At 39.5% G+C, this 17,535-nt stretch overlaps 1 protein-coding gene across 1 annotated transcript in view; it reads right to left on the reverse strand.

Annotated features, from left to right (window-relative positions):
* PDE4DIP (phosphodiesterase 4D interacting protein) overlaps window positions 1-17,535 on the reverse strand; it is a 71,951-nt gene that overhangs the window by 19,717 nt on the left and 34,699 nt on the right. The window contains exons 7-11 of the mRNA XM_018557929.1: window positions 14,737-14,850; window positions 12,414-12,551; window positions 6,754-6,933; window positions 6,343-6,510; window positions 933-996 (exon numbers count right to left, since the gene is read on the reverse strand). Coding sequence (XP_018413431.1) covers window positions 933-996; window positions 6,343-6,510; window positions 6,754-6,933; window positions 12,414-12,551; window positions 14,737-14,850 — 664 coding nt within the window. The remainder of the gene's footprint in view (window positions 1-932; window positions 997-6,342; window positions 6,511-6,753; window positions 6,934-12,413; window positions 12,552-14,736; window positions 14,851-17,535) is intronic.

The following is a 17,535-nucleotide window of genomic DNA, read 5'->3' on the forward strand; positions in this document are numbered from 1 at the left end:
ATCCCCCTGGAAACCAATGCTCTCAAAGTAATCCGCCACGAAGCACTGTAATTTAATGGGGTCCTTATTGCATTGCACAGTGACATGCATCTAACATTGAAAGAAGGAAAGAGCAGAGTGATGACGATGTTATCATCACTGTAATGGTGGTCATTCACTGTTCAATCCCAGGCTCAAGTGAGTTCAAGTTTAAATACTGGACTGCAGTTTAGTCTGCAAAGTAGTACAAAGGCCACCTGAACCTGGCAATGCTGTTTAGTAAGCGGCCTGGATCTCAAGACAGGTTACACTGCATTACATATCTTTTGGCAGTACAAACAGTTTACATACCGTATTTGCCGGCGTATAAGGCGACTGGGAGTATAAGACGATCCCCTAATTTTCCACTTAAAACATAGGTTTTGGGCTATACTCGTCATATAAGACTACCCCACTTCCGAGGCAACACCATTTATAAACATCATGGATGGATGTGCGGTAATACTGTATGTACGGTAGCTTCAGCTACAAACAGTATACCGCGCTGAGCCAATCACGTCGAGCAATGTATTCTATTAATCAATACAAAGCTTGCCTGGATTGGCACAGGTTGTGTACATCGCTCGCCGTGATTGGCTCAGCTACTGTATGTAGCCGAAGCTACCTCGACATGCAGTATTACCGCACATCCAGCGGGCTGACAGATTAGTGAACTAAAGTTATACATTGTATACCCCGCGTATAAGACGACCCCCGATTTTCGGGGGATGCTTTTAAGTATAAAAAGTAGTCTTATACGCCAGCAAATACAGTAGGTATATATTTTAACTGTGCATTTGCTTGTTTGACTGTTTAAAGTTCTGCATTAACATATGCATTGTCCACAATTTATGAAAATACCCAAAATATACAGACAATCATTTCAACACACATTTGCTGAGGTGGAAACTCACCCTTGGCATCCATGTTTTTAATGTAGATCGGGGCAGTGTGAACTGAGGGACTCTGTGTAAAGGCCTGAACAGATAGACACATATAGTTATTTCACATAAGTTTTTATAATAAAAAGCAACTTGCTAAGTAAGAAACATTGCTAACGTTTTTTATACAAACATGTAAAAAGATCATCTTGAAGCAAATAATCATATTGGCATGTATTACTAGAAAAGGTGTGCTTATACATAATTTATAACTATATATGTACAGTATGTGGGGCAGCCATATTTGTTCATTACATTACATGCCAATAAATATATACCGTATTTTGCGGACCATAGGACGCAGGGAGGTCCGGCGCGCCTTATGGAGCACTCGACAGACTGTAGCTTCTGTCACAGCTTCTATGACAGAAGCTGCAGTTAGTGACCGCTGAGACAGGTGGCGCTGTGATTACAGCGCCACGGTCTCAGTGATCACAGAGAGCAGACGAAGAACGTCCGTTCTTCGTCTACTCTATGGTAATCTCGATCGTCGCCGCTGCTCGCTTTTAATACGAGTGATCTCATTAGATCACTCGTATTAAACGAGCAGTGGCTCCTACTGCTGAACTCGATCGCCGCCGCCGCTGCTCGGCTTTAATACGAGTGATCTCATTAGATCACTCGTATTAAAGCCGAGGAGTGGCGTGGGGCGTGGCTACGATGTGAAGCGGATCACACGTGTTTGGTGGAGCTCCGTTACCTTCCCTTCTCTCATCCTGATATTCCTCCGGCCTGACGAGATCCCCGTGCCTGAAAAGTTACCTGGCCTGTGCAGGACATACAGACACTCAGTATACCGGATTAACTTGTGGAGATAGCATGTTTACCATGTCCACAATCATGAATGAACAGGAAGTGATGTAGCGCACTTCCCATTCATTCATATTTGGGGACACAGTAAACATACTATGTCCTCAATTATTTGCAAACACTCAGCGATCACTGAGTGCTTGTACCTCGCACTCCATCCTGACTCGCTTTCACAGGAGGCTGAGTGAGTGATGCAGGGAGGAGAGCCCATCTCCTGTGACAGCCCTGACAGCGGTCACCACCACTTTCCTGATCTGTCACAGGAGGCTGAGCGGTGCGGGAGGAGAGACGCTGGCCGCTCACATCGCTATCCTCCCCCGTACGACTCGGCCTCCTGTGATAATTTCTCTCCTCCCCACTGGGACACCGAGCAGCGCCCAGCTGGGAGGAGAGAAACCAGGGATGCGCCGCTATTTCGGTGGAAAGATGGCACTTTTGGAATTTTGCCAAAAGTGCCAATTTTGGCCGATATGTTTTGGCAGACGAAATTTCAGAAAATCCAGAATAATAACAAAAACAAAACAAACAAAAAAATATATATACAGGTGAAACTCGAATAATTAGAATATCATGCAAAAGTAATTGCAGTAAGTGCTGCAAAAGGGGCCTAAATTAAGTACTGAGTACATATGCATGCTTGTACTTTTCAGAGGTCCGATATTGTTACATAGTTACATAGTATTTGAGGTTGAATAAAGACATTAGTCCATCAAGTCCAACCTATTAGGATCTCATTCTAGGAGTACCCGTACCCCTGTATATTACGGTCCCTTAAGAAATCGTCCAAAAGTTTCTTGAACAATTCCACATTATTTGCTGAAATCACCGCCTGTGGCAGTGAGTTCCAGACCCTAACTGATCTTACTGTGAAGAACCCCCTTCGCCCCTTGTGCTGGAATTTTTTTTCCACCAATTTTAGGTGATGGCCTCTAGTTTTTGTAACGGAGTTAATTTTAAACAGTTTATCGCTAATGTTGCTACCACCATTAAACATTTTGTACATGGAAATCATATCCCCCCTTAATCTCCTCACCTCTAATGTGAACATGTTTAAATTTAGTAGCCTCGTCTCGTAGCTCTGGTCCTCCATACCCCTAATTAGTTTGGTTGCCCTTCGCTGGACTTTTTCCAACTCAAGGACATCTTTTCTTAGTACTGGTGACCAGAACTGGACCGCAAGCTCAAAATGAGTGATGCACTAGTTTATAATACACCTGCTCAATGAGAGACACCTGAGCTCAATTAACCCCTCCCCCTAACAAGAGCACTGCAACCTGAGGGAGAAAAAAAAAAAGGGAACAGTTTAAAAAAAACTGACAGAAAAGGAAAAAGAGTTTTTAAATACTAAAAAAGGGTTCTATGTACTATGTTCTATGTACAATCCTTGTTTTATTGATTGCATGTAATAATCTACTTTTTTGAGGTTGTGGATTTGGGGTTCTTGGGGTTTTCATGAGCTGTAAGCCATAATCATCACAATTATGACAAATCACGGCTTGAACTATCTTGCTTTGCATGTAATGAGTCTATCTCATATATTAGTTTCACCTTTTAAGTTGCATTAGTGAAATAAATGAACTTTGCACGATATTCTAATTATTCGAGTTTCACCTGTACCTTTATATATATATGCACTTTTGGCAGCTGTTACAGTCTTGAAACTGTGCAAATAAGTCTCAATCAGCTTTGCACCTCTGGAAACAGCAATTTATTTAATTCTTATAAAACTGCTTCAGCTTGGTCAGGTTGCATAGGGATTGTGAGTAGTGAATGGCCTTTTTCAAGTCTTGTCACAAATTTTCTATTGCATTGAGATCTGGACTCTGACTTAGCCGTCCCATGACATTAACATAGTTGTTTTTAAGTCCCTCCTTTGTAGTGTTGGCTTTATGTCTGGGATCATTGTCTTGCTAGAGGAAAAATCTTTTACCAAAATCAGATGGGGCAGAATTATGCTAGTGAAACAGTGTCTGGCAATTTGCAGCTGTTTCACTTGCACAATTCTGCCTCATCCCATTCCTTTATAAGCAGTAAGCAACTGCTTCCCTGAGTCCACTTAAACATTTGAAAGCATTACTGAGCCCTGATGAAGGGAGAGAATGCTCCCAAATTTGTGGGCTGTTTTTGGATTAATTAAAGCTGTTTTGGACTCCCTATGAATTTGGTCTGGTGCTTCTTCTGTTGGTTTATGGTCTGAGTGATGTTCCTGGGCACCCATTTGAGGGTAGCCCTGTTTGTATGTGAGCCACCTAACCAGAGCCAGTTATCCTTCTGAATGACTGTTTTTTTTTTAACCTTTACTGTTCTATATGAATAAGCATTGCAGTCCCAATACCTCTTGAATGTCATAGACATGTATAGATGGATCTTCCAAAAACACATGTATTTATACTACAATCACTTGATTGAGTCCCGAGGACTACACTTAGGTGTTCTGCATTTAACTAATTATGTAACTTTGGAGAACTCTGCAATTGGCTGCCCTAGTGATGATTTAGGTGTATCAACTTAAAATGAGTATATACTTATACACTCAGTTATTTTGTGTGCTTTCATCATAATGAATTTACTTTAGTTACATTTTTATCTCACATTAAGGTGGAAGTAAACTGAAAAAGTGAAAATTCATTATGTTATAGGGAACATCTAGAAATTTTAATTGTGCCTAAGCAGCACCCTTAAAAATCTACTTTTCACTGGAATTGAAAAATAGCACCTCCTAGTATGTAAGTGTACCTAGGTACCCATGTGCCTACAGCCTTATAGCTGTATATCTGCAATTTGAGATTAAGGGCCCTGTCACACCATATCCAGTGCGTTCCGACACAGTCCGAGCCTGGAACGTACTGGATTGCATCGATCAGGCCGGGACATGTTCTGGGGTGGAAGGAGGCGTGGCGGAGCCATTCATGTCAATGGCACCGCAGGCACGCCCCCTGCTCGCAGTGCAATAAAAAAAAAGATATACGCAAGTTCTGCTCCCTGCTTTGTAGTGCTACACAGTGGTCAGACTTTACTACTCCTTCTCACACCCAAAGTCTAAAAAGTCTAAAAATCATCAAATTTATTAAAAACCATGCACTCTATTTATCAATAATATATAACAAGAGGTAAAAAAAAAGTCAGTGCACTGAGCTACAGAGAACATCATCTGGTGGCATACCTACAAATCTCTATAATTATTACAATAACACAAAAATAAAACAGAAAATTTGTAAAAATATAAGTGATAAAAAGGTAACACTGCAGTACATATTACTTTCCCTTTGAAGACTTTAAAAAGCTAATGCTAAGTTATGCTTTGCATAACTTACACACTACCATTAAAAACATCGTGAAGCAGGAAAACATTTCTCCTTATTTAAGGGGCATACTTGGAACTTGTTTTATTTGTAACATCTATCGAATTTTTAAAAATACATATTAAGTAGACCTTCCATGAAATAAAAGGGCTGACACTGCTGACCTGTTGAAAATGCTAGTTGCCAGACTGTTATGGTGAACCACTTGCCTAATCACTCCAGGCAGGTGGGCGTTTATAAACTGCAGCAGTCATGTTTTGGTATCATTTTAAACAGCCAGTGATGGCTGTTAAGATACAGGCAATCCGGCTACATCGCTTGTACCATGCGGCAGGATGTATGCCCCTCCGCCGCCGGCTACCCCGGGCTCCGCTCTTGCCCAATGCGGGCCTCGGACTGGCGGGTCTCCTCTCATCGATCGGAGAAAGGTCAGCAAGCTTCTAGCGGCTGATCCCTCCTCCAATCACTAGACCCGGAAGTGATGTGTATTACATGCACATTCTCTGGCTCTTGTAGCCAGGAGAAGAAGCTGGTGAAGCAGATTTCTGCTTCATAAGCTTCTTTGGGGGTCCCTAGGTGACTTTGGGGGTCTGAAAGACCCCTGATGTCTCCATAAAGAGGACCTGTCACATCCTATTTGCTATTACATAGGAGACTTGTTAGCCCTCTATGTGATAGCAATAAAGTTAATTGTAAAAAAAAAAATTAAAAAAATTAAAAATTAAGTAACAGAAAAAAAAGTAAAAACATTTTTGGAAGTGCCCCGCCCCCACTTACACTCAAATACAAACATGCGCTGGGTGCGCCTCTGTACATAATCGAAAATTGCGCCATACATGTTACATATCGCCACCAACATTGTGAGTGAAAACAATAATTCTAGGGCCATCAATCACTGTTAACACTAAACTGATGAACAAACTTTTAAAGCGTCGCCTATGGGAAATTTGGGGTATTGTAATTTTTTGCGGTTTCACGGACGCACGCAATTTTAAGGCTTGACATGTTTGGTATCTATTTACGTGGCGTGACCCCGTCTTTTATATTTTACAAATAAAGCTAAATGACTTCACTAATATTGGAAGGGCTGAAAGCAGCCTGCTAAAGCCATGACAAGGGGAGGCTGGGACCTCCCTGTCACAGCCCTGAAACAGCTTCAGTAACCTGAAGACTAATAATTGCCTTCCCAAGTCAAAATAGGTTAATCTTTTTCTTGTGGATTTTCCAGTCCTCAGTTATGGTGATATTATTCACACACATGTATGACTCACAATGGTCAGCATTTCCATCATCTCTTTCATGTGGTCTTCAGCTTGTTGTTTTTGAGCTAATACAGCACCCTGTAGCATTTCTTCCTTCCGCTGTAAACATTTTGTAAGCTCTTCTATTATCTCAGCATTGCCAGTATTTGAGTTTGCAAGAAAGCAAGTCGTCAACTCCTGTAATAACAGGTGTCAAATTAACACCCTCATTTTCCAGGTTATTATAACTATAAGCATTATACTTGTTTACTGTACATTTTCAAGACGTTTAACACTACACGTAGAAGGAACTGCTAAAGATACACACTCATTTGTTTTTGAGTTTTAATAAACTGCAGAGTTCTACATAAGGAATAATACTATAACTGCTATATATGCTTTTATTACAAGTGCATAGCAACGCTTCAATTTTTTTCTCACCTCAGACTCCTTTTCCTTCTCTTGAAAAGATCTCTGCAACTGCAGTATTACGGACTCCTTCTCACTCAGAGAACATCTGTATTTTTCCTCTGTTTCCTGTTTTAACCATTGCAGGTCTTTGTAAGCAACAGAGATTTGTTCCAGTTCCAAATCCTTGGCTTTCACAAGATTGTCCAAACTCTGAAACACATTTTTGGAGTCATTAAGTTGTAGGCTGCCCTGTTTCCAATCCCCCTGTCAGCCTCATATTCATCTGTCCCCCATTCAGCAAGATATAGCCCACAAAACCACAACGTTGCAATGTTTTCTATCTGGAAAACGTACACTTTGCTCATTTAGTAGTCTTAAATTGATAATTAGGGTAAAGTTTAAGAAAAAATATATAAACTGTGAAGTGTTTTATTTCTTCACACATGTTTAAGCTTGACATTTTACCTTGGCAACTAACCTTAGTTAAATCACTTTAGTTAAAGTCGGCAATTGCCACACACTAACGCTGGGAGAAAGGGGAGAAAAAGAACCAGGAATTTTTCCAACCCCCGTAGCCAAATTGAGCAGTGGAGGGATGAATTAAAAATAAGTGTGTGTTTCTGGAGGGACCACCACACATAGACATCTTTCAATGTTTTCTTTCAATTATTTTTTTATTTACATATTGCACGATTCCAAGTTTGAACCATCCAGTGTAAAAAAATTAGAATATTTTACAGTTACATTTTAATGTATGTAGCCAGCTTCCATCTTATTTTGGGAAGATTACACAGATATACTGTACCTATAGAATTGTTAATCACTTCACACAAGGATTAAGATTGCAGTTCTTTGTCACAGCGCCACTTTAAAATGGAGCATGGAGCATTGCTAAGCCAAGGGGATGAACTGATGAGTCTCTGGGTTTGTCAGAACTATTAAGTGATCACAAAAAGAAACTGTGAGGCCTAGACTTATCACCTATTCATAATGTAACATGGGCGCAATGGAAGCCATGTTGTTCCCTTATTCTGTAAAAGAAAGGTGAATTTAAGTTCATGGTTTCTAGACAATGAGTCTACATATCAACCATTCTCAGTCTTTAACATCATAGATTCCCAGGTTATAAGTTTGGGGTCTAGTTAGACCAGACAATAAGAAGATTAAGGTTGACAATGAACCAGACTGTAAGATAAATCAAGATGCCATTTCTAAGGCTGGACAAAGGACAAAGAACTATTCACCATCTTATTTTTTTCCCTTTTTAATATATAAATAGAGTTCACATTGAAAACGACCTTTTATATAGTATTCTTATTTGATAGGATAAGTATAACCAATAATTTTAATTGTATTATTATTACATAAGATATACAGTATAAATATTTGCTTCATTAAGTAATTTTGTTTTCATAATGCAATATTCAATATGTATATCCTATATATATTAGTTGTATTTACTAATTGACATATACTAGTAACATCGTATTTTCAACAAAAAATGTTTATAATGATCTCATTATTACATTATAATGTCTGTAATCAGTATGAAAGAGTTAAAGTAACCACATTCTTAGCACAAATTACATCATCATCAGATTTTTTTTTTCTTTCTCTCCTTAAACTTTCTATACTCCATTGTCTTAAGGAGATAGATGTTTATTGAATGTCTGGAAATGACAGGTTAGTCCCTATCTCTTAAATTGATGTATCTATACTAATCCTGGGTAAAGAGGTAATTTAATTACACGGTACAGAAGTTTTAAAGTAGAGTCCAAAAATATTCCTAGATCAATATTGCCTACTTCAGGTAATTGTGGATATAATTTGAAGTAAAGTTAGAAGAGAAGTGACATCATAGTTAGAGGTACGATAGTATCTTCTCCTCCCAAACCTTTTAAAGCTTTGAGAAATTTGGGAGAGGGGGGAAAAAGGAAGAAAGGCAGAATGAGACTAGAAGAGAATGTGAACACAGTACTTCTGTCCAAAAATTGACCAAGACTGAACATCACTGTCTGAGACCAAAGAATCTCCAGATTAGTAGCAAAGTATAGATGTGCAACTATCTGTAAGAAATTTAGGTTAAACTTATATTCAGATTAAATCATTTGATCTGACCATTTGGTTATATAGTGTTAGCATCAAAAGTGAATTAAAGATATTTTATCTGCAGTGAAAATTATCTCTAATTTCAATTTTGTGATTAAGGAAGCTAAGATGAGCTCCTAGGCAATGGTTTAGCACACTATATAGATATATAAAAATTAAATAGTTTGCCTGATATTTGTCTTTTACCTCAGATAGATTCTAGACTAATTAGCGAATCATGTGCGTAAGAAAAGTATGCCATATTGGTTCATGTGTAGTAAGGATTTTGAGCTCTAAATATCTGTTTGGTGGGAGAAGTCACGTGTTAAATCTGCACAGTCTGTTGTCATCATCCCATACTGAAAGTTTCACTGGCTACATTTCCCTAGAGATATGGTCCTGTTTTACTAATATTTGGAACAATAACCTGTGGTTTTAATTTCAAAGTGTTATACTTGCCGGTAAATTGCATTGCATATTTTATATCTTATTATTGTCACCAAGAATATTTTGATCATTAATTTGCACTGATTTTATGGGTTATATATTTATATATATTTATATATATATTCACACAATATTTGTGTTTAAATTAGAGCATATAAAGAACTTAGATAATCAGTTAGTTTATGAAGAGTAGTAGTGAATCTCCTTAATTTCAGATCCCTGCCTGTTTTCATAAATAAAATACTGATTTTAATCAGGTTGCTAATCCTGCTAAAGAGTGCTTTACTTCCCCACTCAGCAACAGATCACTGCAATAGTGTTTACCTCTTGCTGATAATATAAGCAATTGATTGCTTTTTTAAGTGCTTTGTTTCCTGTAGAGGTGCATGAGCTAGATGACGTCCCCTTAACCTCACTCTTATGCAGTTAAAAGGCCTTGTTGATTATATTTGTCGTGCATATCAGGGGCTGCGCTATTAAGCTAACAGCAGAGTTGGGAAAAATTACCGGAAAATGTGCATCTTTTCCTCACTGAAACATACAAAATACATATCCACGTCTCCTACAAAATTAAAGCTCTATCTATTTTGGAAACACAAAAAGATGTTTGATTTTTTGGGAGAGGTTACTAGTGTAAAAAAGTTATATTGTGGGAAAACTAACATCTCCAAATCCTGTAAAAAAACACTTGGATTTAGAGGTTCAAGGAAACTGAAGAGCTACTTAAATACATAACTGCATCACTGATTTTGGGTCAATGGTATTTTTCCTAAAGTTTATAGGATTTAAAAAAAAATGTTTTGTACCTATTTTTTTTGCAACACTTACCTGTTTTGCGATCCAGCGCTGGAGTGCAGTCACCATGGCCAATTAGAAGACAGCTCTCCTGATTGGCACTGACTTCAAATGGCAAAGTGTTGCGTGACTTGGCATTCAAGTTACACATTCCTACACCAAATCTGAGCCCCCTATGCCTCCAGTGTCTGCTTCCAGTGACTGTGAACTCTCTGCACTCCAATGACCCTTGCACTCCCATGCTTCCATTGGCCCCTGCACTCCTGTGCTTCCAGTGACCCCTGCTCTACTGTGCCTTCAGTTACTCTGTACCCCAGTGGCTCTCTGACCCCTCTTGTGCCTCCAGCAACCCCAGTGTCTCCAGTGAACCCAGCTTTCCTGTACCTCCAATGGCTCTGTGACCCCTAAGCACTTCCATGTCTCCAGTGTACCCAGTGACCCCAGCGATACTATGGGGGTGATTTACTAACCTAAACACATGCGCGCACCAGGTGCGTGTGATTTTTACACAGCAAAGCGTATTTATCAACCAAAAAGTCTCTATAAGCATGTTTCCACTAATGCCATATATGGAAAAATCATGCACATGATGCATATATAATGCTGCTTCACAGTTTAGACAAAAATGGTTAGCTCATGCATTTACATTCCTGCATTCATCAACGCAAGCAACACAATGTAGAGCTAATTTACACAACATCACCTTGCAATTCAGGGCAGGGCTTTGCACAACACACCTGCTGGGTGTGTACACACTACAAAGGTGTTTAGATTCCACCCATAGATCATGCTGGGAGGGAACACACTACAGAGGTGTATACATGTTCGTGGTGTGTTTATAAGGTTAGTAAATCAACCCTTATGCCTCTATTACCCTCTACTCGGTGACCACAGAGCATCCTGCGTCACACATGACCCCAGAGTACCCTGTGACTTACAGGCAGCGCAAAATAGCATTGAAAACCTGCTAAACCTGTAGCCCAATATTGTGCATGAACTGGAAACCGCTAGTGCTCAGGAAAAGCTCTGTCTGCCTAAGTAAGCAATGCATATACCACAGGTTATGGCACACAGCTTCAAATTCCGATCCTTTATTAAATATTAGATGAACACATCACAACATAAACCTGCTAACGTGTTTTAGCCACACATGGGCTTAGTCATAGCTACACATAGCAGCATGTGACTTCCACTAACCCAGTGGCGTCCCGAGGCTGGGTGACACCCGGAGCGGTGTCCGAATGCCCCCCCGACGAGACGTCACCGCGCATGCGCGTGACGTCACCACGCGTGTGCGTGATGACGTCATCGCGCACGTGCGGCCGTATTCCGATACCTGCCGGCGACCATCTTGGTGATGGACGCCGGCAGAGAGAGGAGGGGACAGTCACCCGGCGGGACCCCTCCTCTCTCCTGATACTGTTGGGCGTTCGGTCCATGACCGAGCGCCCGACTTTTCAAGAGGGGGGTGACACCAAAATGACTGTAAGGCCTTTTAACTGCCCTCCAATGGTGTCACCCGGGTGAGGGCCGCACCCCCCTTGTGACGCCACTGCACTAACCCCAGGGTATCCTGTGTCACACAGTGACCCCAGAGCATCTTATGTTATCCTGTGACTCTAGTGCTCTCTGAACCCAACGGTAACACCTGCATCTCCACTCAGCCTCGGGTACACTTCTGTAACTGCTGGACAGTCCCTCTTGTGGATACAGACCTGTCTGTTACATTTTTTACTCTGCATTGAAAATCAATGTTAAAAATAAACATTTCATACAGACATGACAAAGACAGACAGAGATAGCACAGAAAAAGCAGATTGTCTCAATTTTCTCTCTCTCAGTTTGAAAGACACCGAAGGGTTTCACCTAACCAAAACAAGGCAGAGAAGGGGAAGGAGGGAGGATAAGTAACTCCTCTTATTCAGTTGTGTGTGTAATTAGGAACTTGAACTATTCAGGTCTAAAAATAAGAGGGTTTTTTTTCAACAGAGCAGCTAAGGATAATCAGTAAAATGTAAGCAAGAAAGTAAAGTGCTTCAGCTGATGACCGGAGGTGTAACTATAAAACATCTATATGCAACATTTCATGTTTTCCATATTTTTTAATTTTAGTTTTTCCGTTCTGAGCATTAAAAAAAGTTAAGAATGAAAAATACACAGGAAAAATCATTTAAGGCCAGCATTGTTAAATGAGGGGGAGTTCAAAATAACTTTGCACTGCCCATCAAAACTGGTCTATTTCATTCCCTTTTTAATTATATATATTCAAAACAGTAGAAATGTTTAAACCTCTGCACAAAGATCGGAAGAGGCATACTCAACACCTTTTAAAACAAAAGTATAGGTATAAAAAAACGTACATTTATTGTTTCTTCATTTCCAGAAAGAACGTTAGTCAGCCTTTCTATGTCTTGCTCTCTCTCCCGTATAATCCGTTTTAGCTGATGCACCTCATTCTCTTTGTCTTCAAGAGCAAAGAATTTGCTTTCCACTGCCAGCTGTTTTATATTAAAAGAAGAGTAATAAGTAAATTAAATTAAGTAAGGACAATAGCTCCAAACTAACAGCTATACAGGAAACATACAGGAGTGTAACATTTAGCTTGATTCACGTCTGTGCATTGTGACGGTGCATGGTAAAACACCCATTACCAAATCGCATGGTAATATACAAAACTCTGCCTCAGTGAATTGGCATCATCACCTCTGTGCACGGAGCATGGAGATTTCCTCGGAAGAAATAAGGCTGAAGCCCAGAAATGTCAAACCAGGAAGTAGCAAAGTAATCTTACTGGCTAGCAGTAGTGTTTGCACTACAAGAATAATGGGAAAAAATTACAAATGATACAGAAAGCCAAAAACCTTTTGGATAAAACGGACAGCATTTATGTTTGCCTGCATAACTTTGTGACAAAGAAGCTTATACAAGCAAAATGATCTAGCAAGCTGCTTACAAAAGTTCAGCCCCACTTTCCAGCTATTAAAACCAAGAGCAATGAACTACTGGCCCTTTAAGCCATATAACCTGACATATTTGATATGTCATTTTTTAACAAAGTGCTGAGCAGACAACACCAAGTTGAATAAATAAAAGTTATATATAAAAAATGTATAATATGTTATCATTCAGTCTAGATCTGAATTCTCCTCTCTTTGTGAAAAGTGATATTTGTTCTACACCTAAATTAATGGGGGTGTTTTTTTTCACTTAGGATCTACAGAAACATACAATACTGTGCAAACGTTTTAGATACTCTAAAAAAATGCTATAAAGCAAGAAAACTTAAAAAGATTGTATGAATATTTTTTTTGGCTGTCTTACGTCCTTCTGTCTCTACAAGTAACCCACGCAGGCTCCATGATATTGAAGTTAGGGCTCTGTGAGGATCATACCATCTGTTGCATGATTCCCTGTTCCACTTTGACTGTAGATAGTTCTTTTTATTTACAGGCATTGTCATACTGCAGAAAAATGCCTCCACGATGGTACTGAATACTGGATTAGAATCTACCTGTATTTCATAGGCATAGGGATACAAACAGTTCTGGCAAATCACCAACTGCATTTGCAGAACTGCAGCCACAAACTTTCAGGAAACCTCAACTGCACTGCAATGTTGCCTACAGACATTCACCCATGTACCATTATCCAGCCCTTTAGCAGGCATACTGCTTTCTTCTTTGAGCCACAATATGTAAATGTTGACAGTTTAAAGCACCTACTGACATTTTTGTATACCACAGTCTTTGTGTTTTTAAGAGTGATGATTTGATTGGTTGTGCCTCCAGCTCAGAGGAATTACTTTTTTGGTTGAAACTCTTCTATGAAGACCATTTCTTATAATCACACAATCCATGAGGGGTAACATGAACATTCAAATCTAACAGTGAGACTGCATCCTACCCCAAAATGTATATTTGGAAAAGGACACTATAAAGTTCTGAAGTTCAACCTTTTGGCCTCCTGATACTTACTTTGCTATCTTCAGGCCTCAGCAGGCAGTAGTTAATGTTTTACCTGCCCAGGTATTCACTCACCTAAATAGACCTAAATAGCATGTGTTGGAACAGTATATGAAGACGCGTTACTGGACTTAATTTCTCCCACTTGTCCCAGTTGTTTGGGAGACTGTCTTCCTTGCTGCAGTTTGGGTACTTTTGGCATATTTATGAAAGATGGAAAGTGGAAGCATAAAAATAATAGGCAATTTGGGTTAGCAATTTAAGTTTTGCAGTCACTATACCAGGCAGTAACATGGAGGCATGGGCTCAGTTTCTCAAACCAGGCTTTATTGTTTACTGTATAATGTATCTCCTATTCTCAGACATGATTATACTCCCAAATAGACAAGAATTAAGATGGGATTATAGCAGGAAGAGCTCAATATTGGATTATTCAAGACATAAGAATTTAGGGGCTGATGCCGCCAATAGTATATCTAATATATCACTTTAAGGTGGACATACCCTTTAATCTAAGTTCTCTGTAGTCCCCTTATGCAGCCACAAAACAGACTGTTGTATAGGGGGTCAGTATCTGCTTTTTTGTATGTAGCGGCAGCAAGGGGGCGCTTCACTCTCAGCAGCAGCTGTGGTCCAGGATCGCCAGGTTAGAGACCAGGGAGAGCAATAGACTTACGCAGTACAGCAATGTACGTAATTTTACAGTCCGTCATTTATTTACCTCTAAAGCAGTATCTCGGTCTCTGATTCTCTGCCGTAATTTTTCCAGAGTATGTTCATTACCACCTGGAATTTCTTTCAAGCTCTGTTTATAGCTTAATACATCCATGTATTCCTAAATGTGTAGGGAGAGTCATGTAAACATTAATCTGGTTAGAGATTGGGATCATATTTTATATATAAAGTAGAAGTAAAAGACTAAAAGTGCCAATAAACAATTTATATATACAGGACAAGGTATCTTAAATGCATGAGATTTAGCTATAAAAGGGTAATTGAGATATTAATTGACTCATTGGACCACTTTGTTCAACCTGTTCATTGAACTGGTAGTTCAGAATAGTAGCGTTACATTTGGACTTGGATGGAGATTAGGATTTTTAACATCTGAGCTTACTGTAATATCCAACCTACTCTAACATACAAAATAACTAGTCCACACATTCTACAATTAGATTGCATAATTTACTGAACTGAGAGAATTCTAAAGAAATCTAAAAGTTGTGAGTGTTCAGATCAGATTCATTCTATTCTATTCATAGAATTTGGAAGTAGTAGTAGTATGAAGTAATACCGTGTTTCCCCGAAAATAAGACACTGTCTTATTTGTCTTCTGGCTCAAAAAAAAACACACTAGGTCTTATTTTCGGGGTAGGTCTTATTTAATTTTTTTTTTATGTACAACAATCCACACTTATTCATGTAGAAAAGTCTACATGTATTCATGTACAAAAATATGGTGATCAGGGCAATCAGGGGTGCCATACCTTTCCCAGAGCAATTTGCTAACCAATCGCTGGCCAGAATGAGCGAAGCGCACTTTCACTATCGATTTCTCACAAGCGGCGTGCATTTGGTATCACTCCGCCTGTGACAGGAGCCGGCGCTATAGAGGAGGCATCTTCTTATGCGACTCTGCTCCCTCCGATGCCACCTCGCTTCCTCTAGGGCTGGCTTCGTTGGCACCACTGATTCTCTCCTGCGGCTCTTCCATTTCCCCCTTATGCCACCACCGGCCCCGGGATGGTCACAACTAGGTCTTATTTTCAGAGTAGGTCTTATATTTTAGCAGTTCCAAAAATAGTACTAGGTCTTATTTTCAGGGTAGGTCTTATATTTTAGCAATTCCCAAAAATAGTACTAGGTCTTATTTTCAGGGTAGGTCTTATTTTCGGGGAAACAGGGTAGATAAGTAAATTCTAAAGCTGGCCACACGTTTCAACATGCTTGTACAGTCTCGTGAGGTTTACTAACTACGTAGGATCTACCTTACTAGATATAATTGTAAAGGCACTTAGACTACAAACTTGATTGTAAAACTAAAGGAAGTGACACAGATTGAAACATGAGGTGCCATTTTAACTCTAGGCACACACCTTACAATTTCTTCTTTCAACCAAATTTCTTACATTTTGATTGTAAGACATGACCATTTTTGTACTGTCCTAACATCAGATTCTAAAGTGTGTTACCATAAGGGATGCACCAATACCGTTTTTTCCATATCGAGGACGAGTACCGATATTTTTTTTCCGGTACTCGCAGATAAATACCGAAAGTCACATTAACCTCCCTGGCGGTATGATTATGCTGGATTTTAGCATGCCAAAGCGGTACATTGTTTTGCATGGCAATTTATGGTTTTATATTGCAGGCCTGTAATTCTTAGTAAATCTTAGGAATAACTCACCTAAATCTGTCCAAACAAGAGTCCAGTAGACATCCCGGGTATGATAAAGAATCGTCGCTGTGGTCACTTACAGTGTCTGATGACGAATTTCCCAACGAAGCGCTATCACTCAATTCTGCAAGTGATTCTAATTCACTATCGCTGTTTTCTACCTGGTCTAAAACCCCTTTTGACCTACAGGGACGCTTTTCTCAAGTTTCAGGTCAGAAAGAACAGTAAAAGTGCAGGCAGGGCACTGAACAAAGCTCTAGGGACAAAATTGAAGTGAAATGGTTTGATACATAAATGTAATTATAGCAGATTACATTGTATTGTGTGTATTCTGTGTAAATGTCATGTTTTCACTTTTGAATTTCCCGCCGGCTCCGCCCCCCGCTGTGACGCCCGAAAACTAAACTGAAAGCCGAATGCCGGCATCGCTTTTGGTACTGAAAATGAACCCCGCGCCACACTCGGGAATACCGCCAGGGAGGTTAACCACTTGAAGTTCGCGGTGTTAAACCCCCTTCCCATCCAGGCCATTTTTCAGTATTCAGCACTGCGGTACTTTGACTGACATTTATTCCGTCATGCAACGCTGTACTGAAATGAATTTTATACCCTTTTTTGGGGACACATAGAGCTTTCTTTTGGTGGTATTTAATCACCACTGTGGTTTTAATTTTTTACCATATTAAGGAAAATTTACAGAAATGAGAAAAAAAAACAGTTTTCGCTATATTAAATCGTTGGGTAAAAAGACACCAAACATGTCAAGCCTAAAAATTGCACACGTGCGCGAAACCTCAAAAAACTACATTACCCAAAATTGGCCATAGACGACGCTTTAAAAGCTTTTACCGCTCATCAGTTTAGTGTTATCAGTGATTGATGGCCCTAAAATTATTGCTCTCACTCCGACGTTCGCGGCGATATGTAACGTGTGTAGCGCAATTGTCGTTTCCCGCGCGCTGACGCATCTGACGCACATTTACGTTTATATGTGCGTAAACGAAGGGGGGGGACTTAAACATTTTGGGTTTTTTTAAACTTTTTTTATTTGTGACTTTTATTTTATTAAACTTTTTTTATTTATATATATTTTTTTTACACTTATTGTTATTGTTATTA

Source organism: Nanorana parkeri, unplaced genomic scaffold (assembly GCF_000935625.1).
Source record: "Nanorana parkeri isolate BGI_ZX_2015 unplaced genomic scaffold, ASM93562v1 scaffold311, whole genome shotgun sequence".
NCBI lineage: Eukaryota > Metazoa > Chordata > Amphibia > Anura > Dicroglossidae > Nanorana > Nanorana parkeri.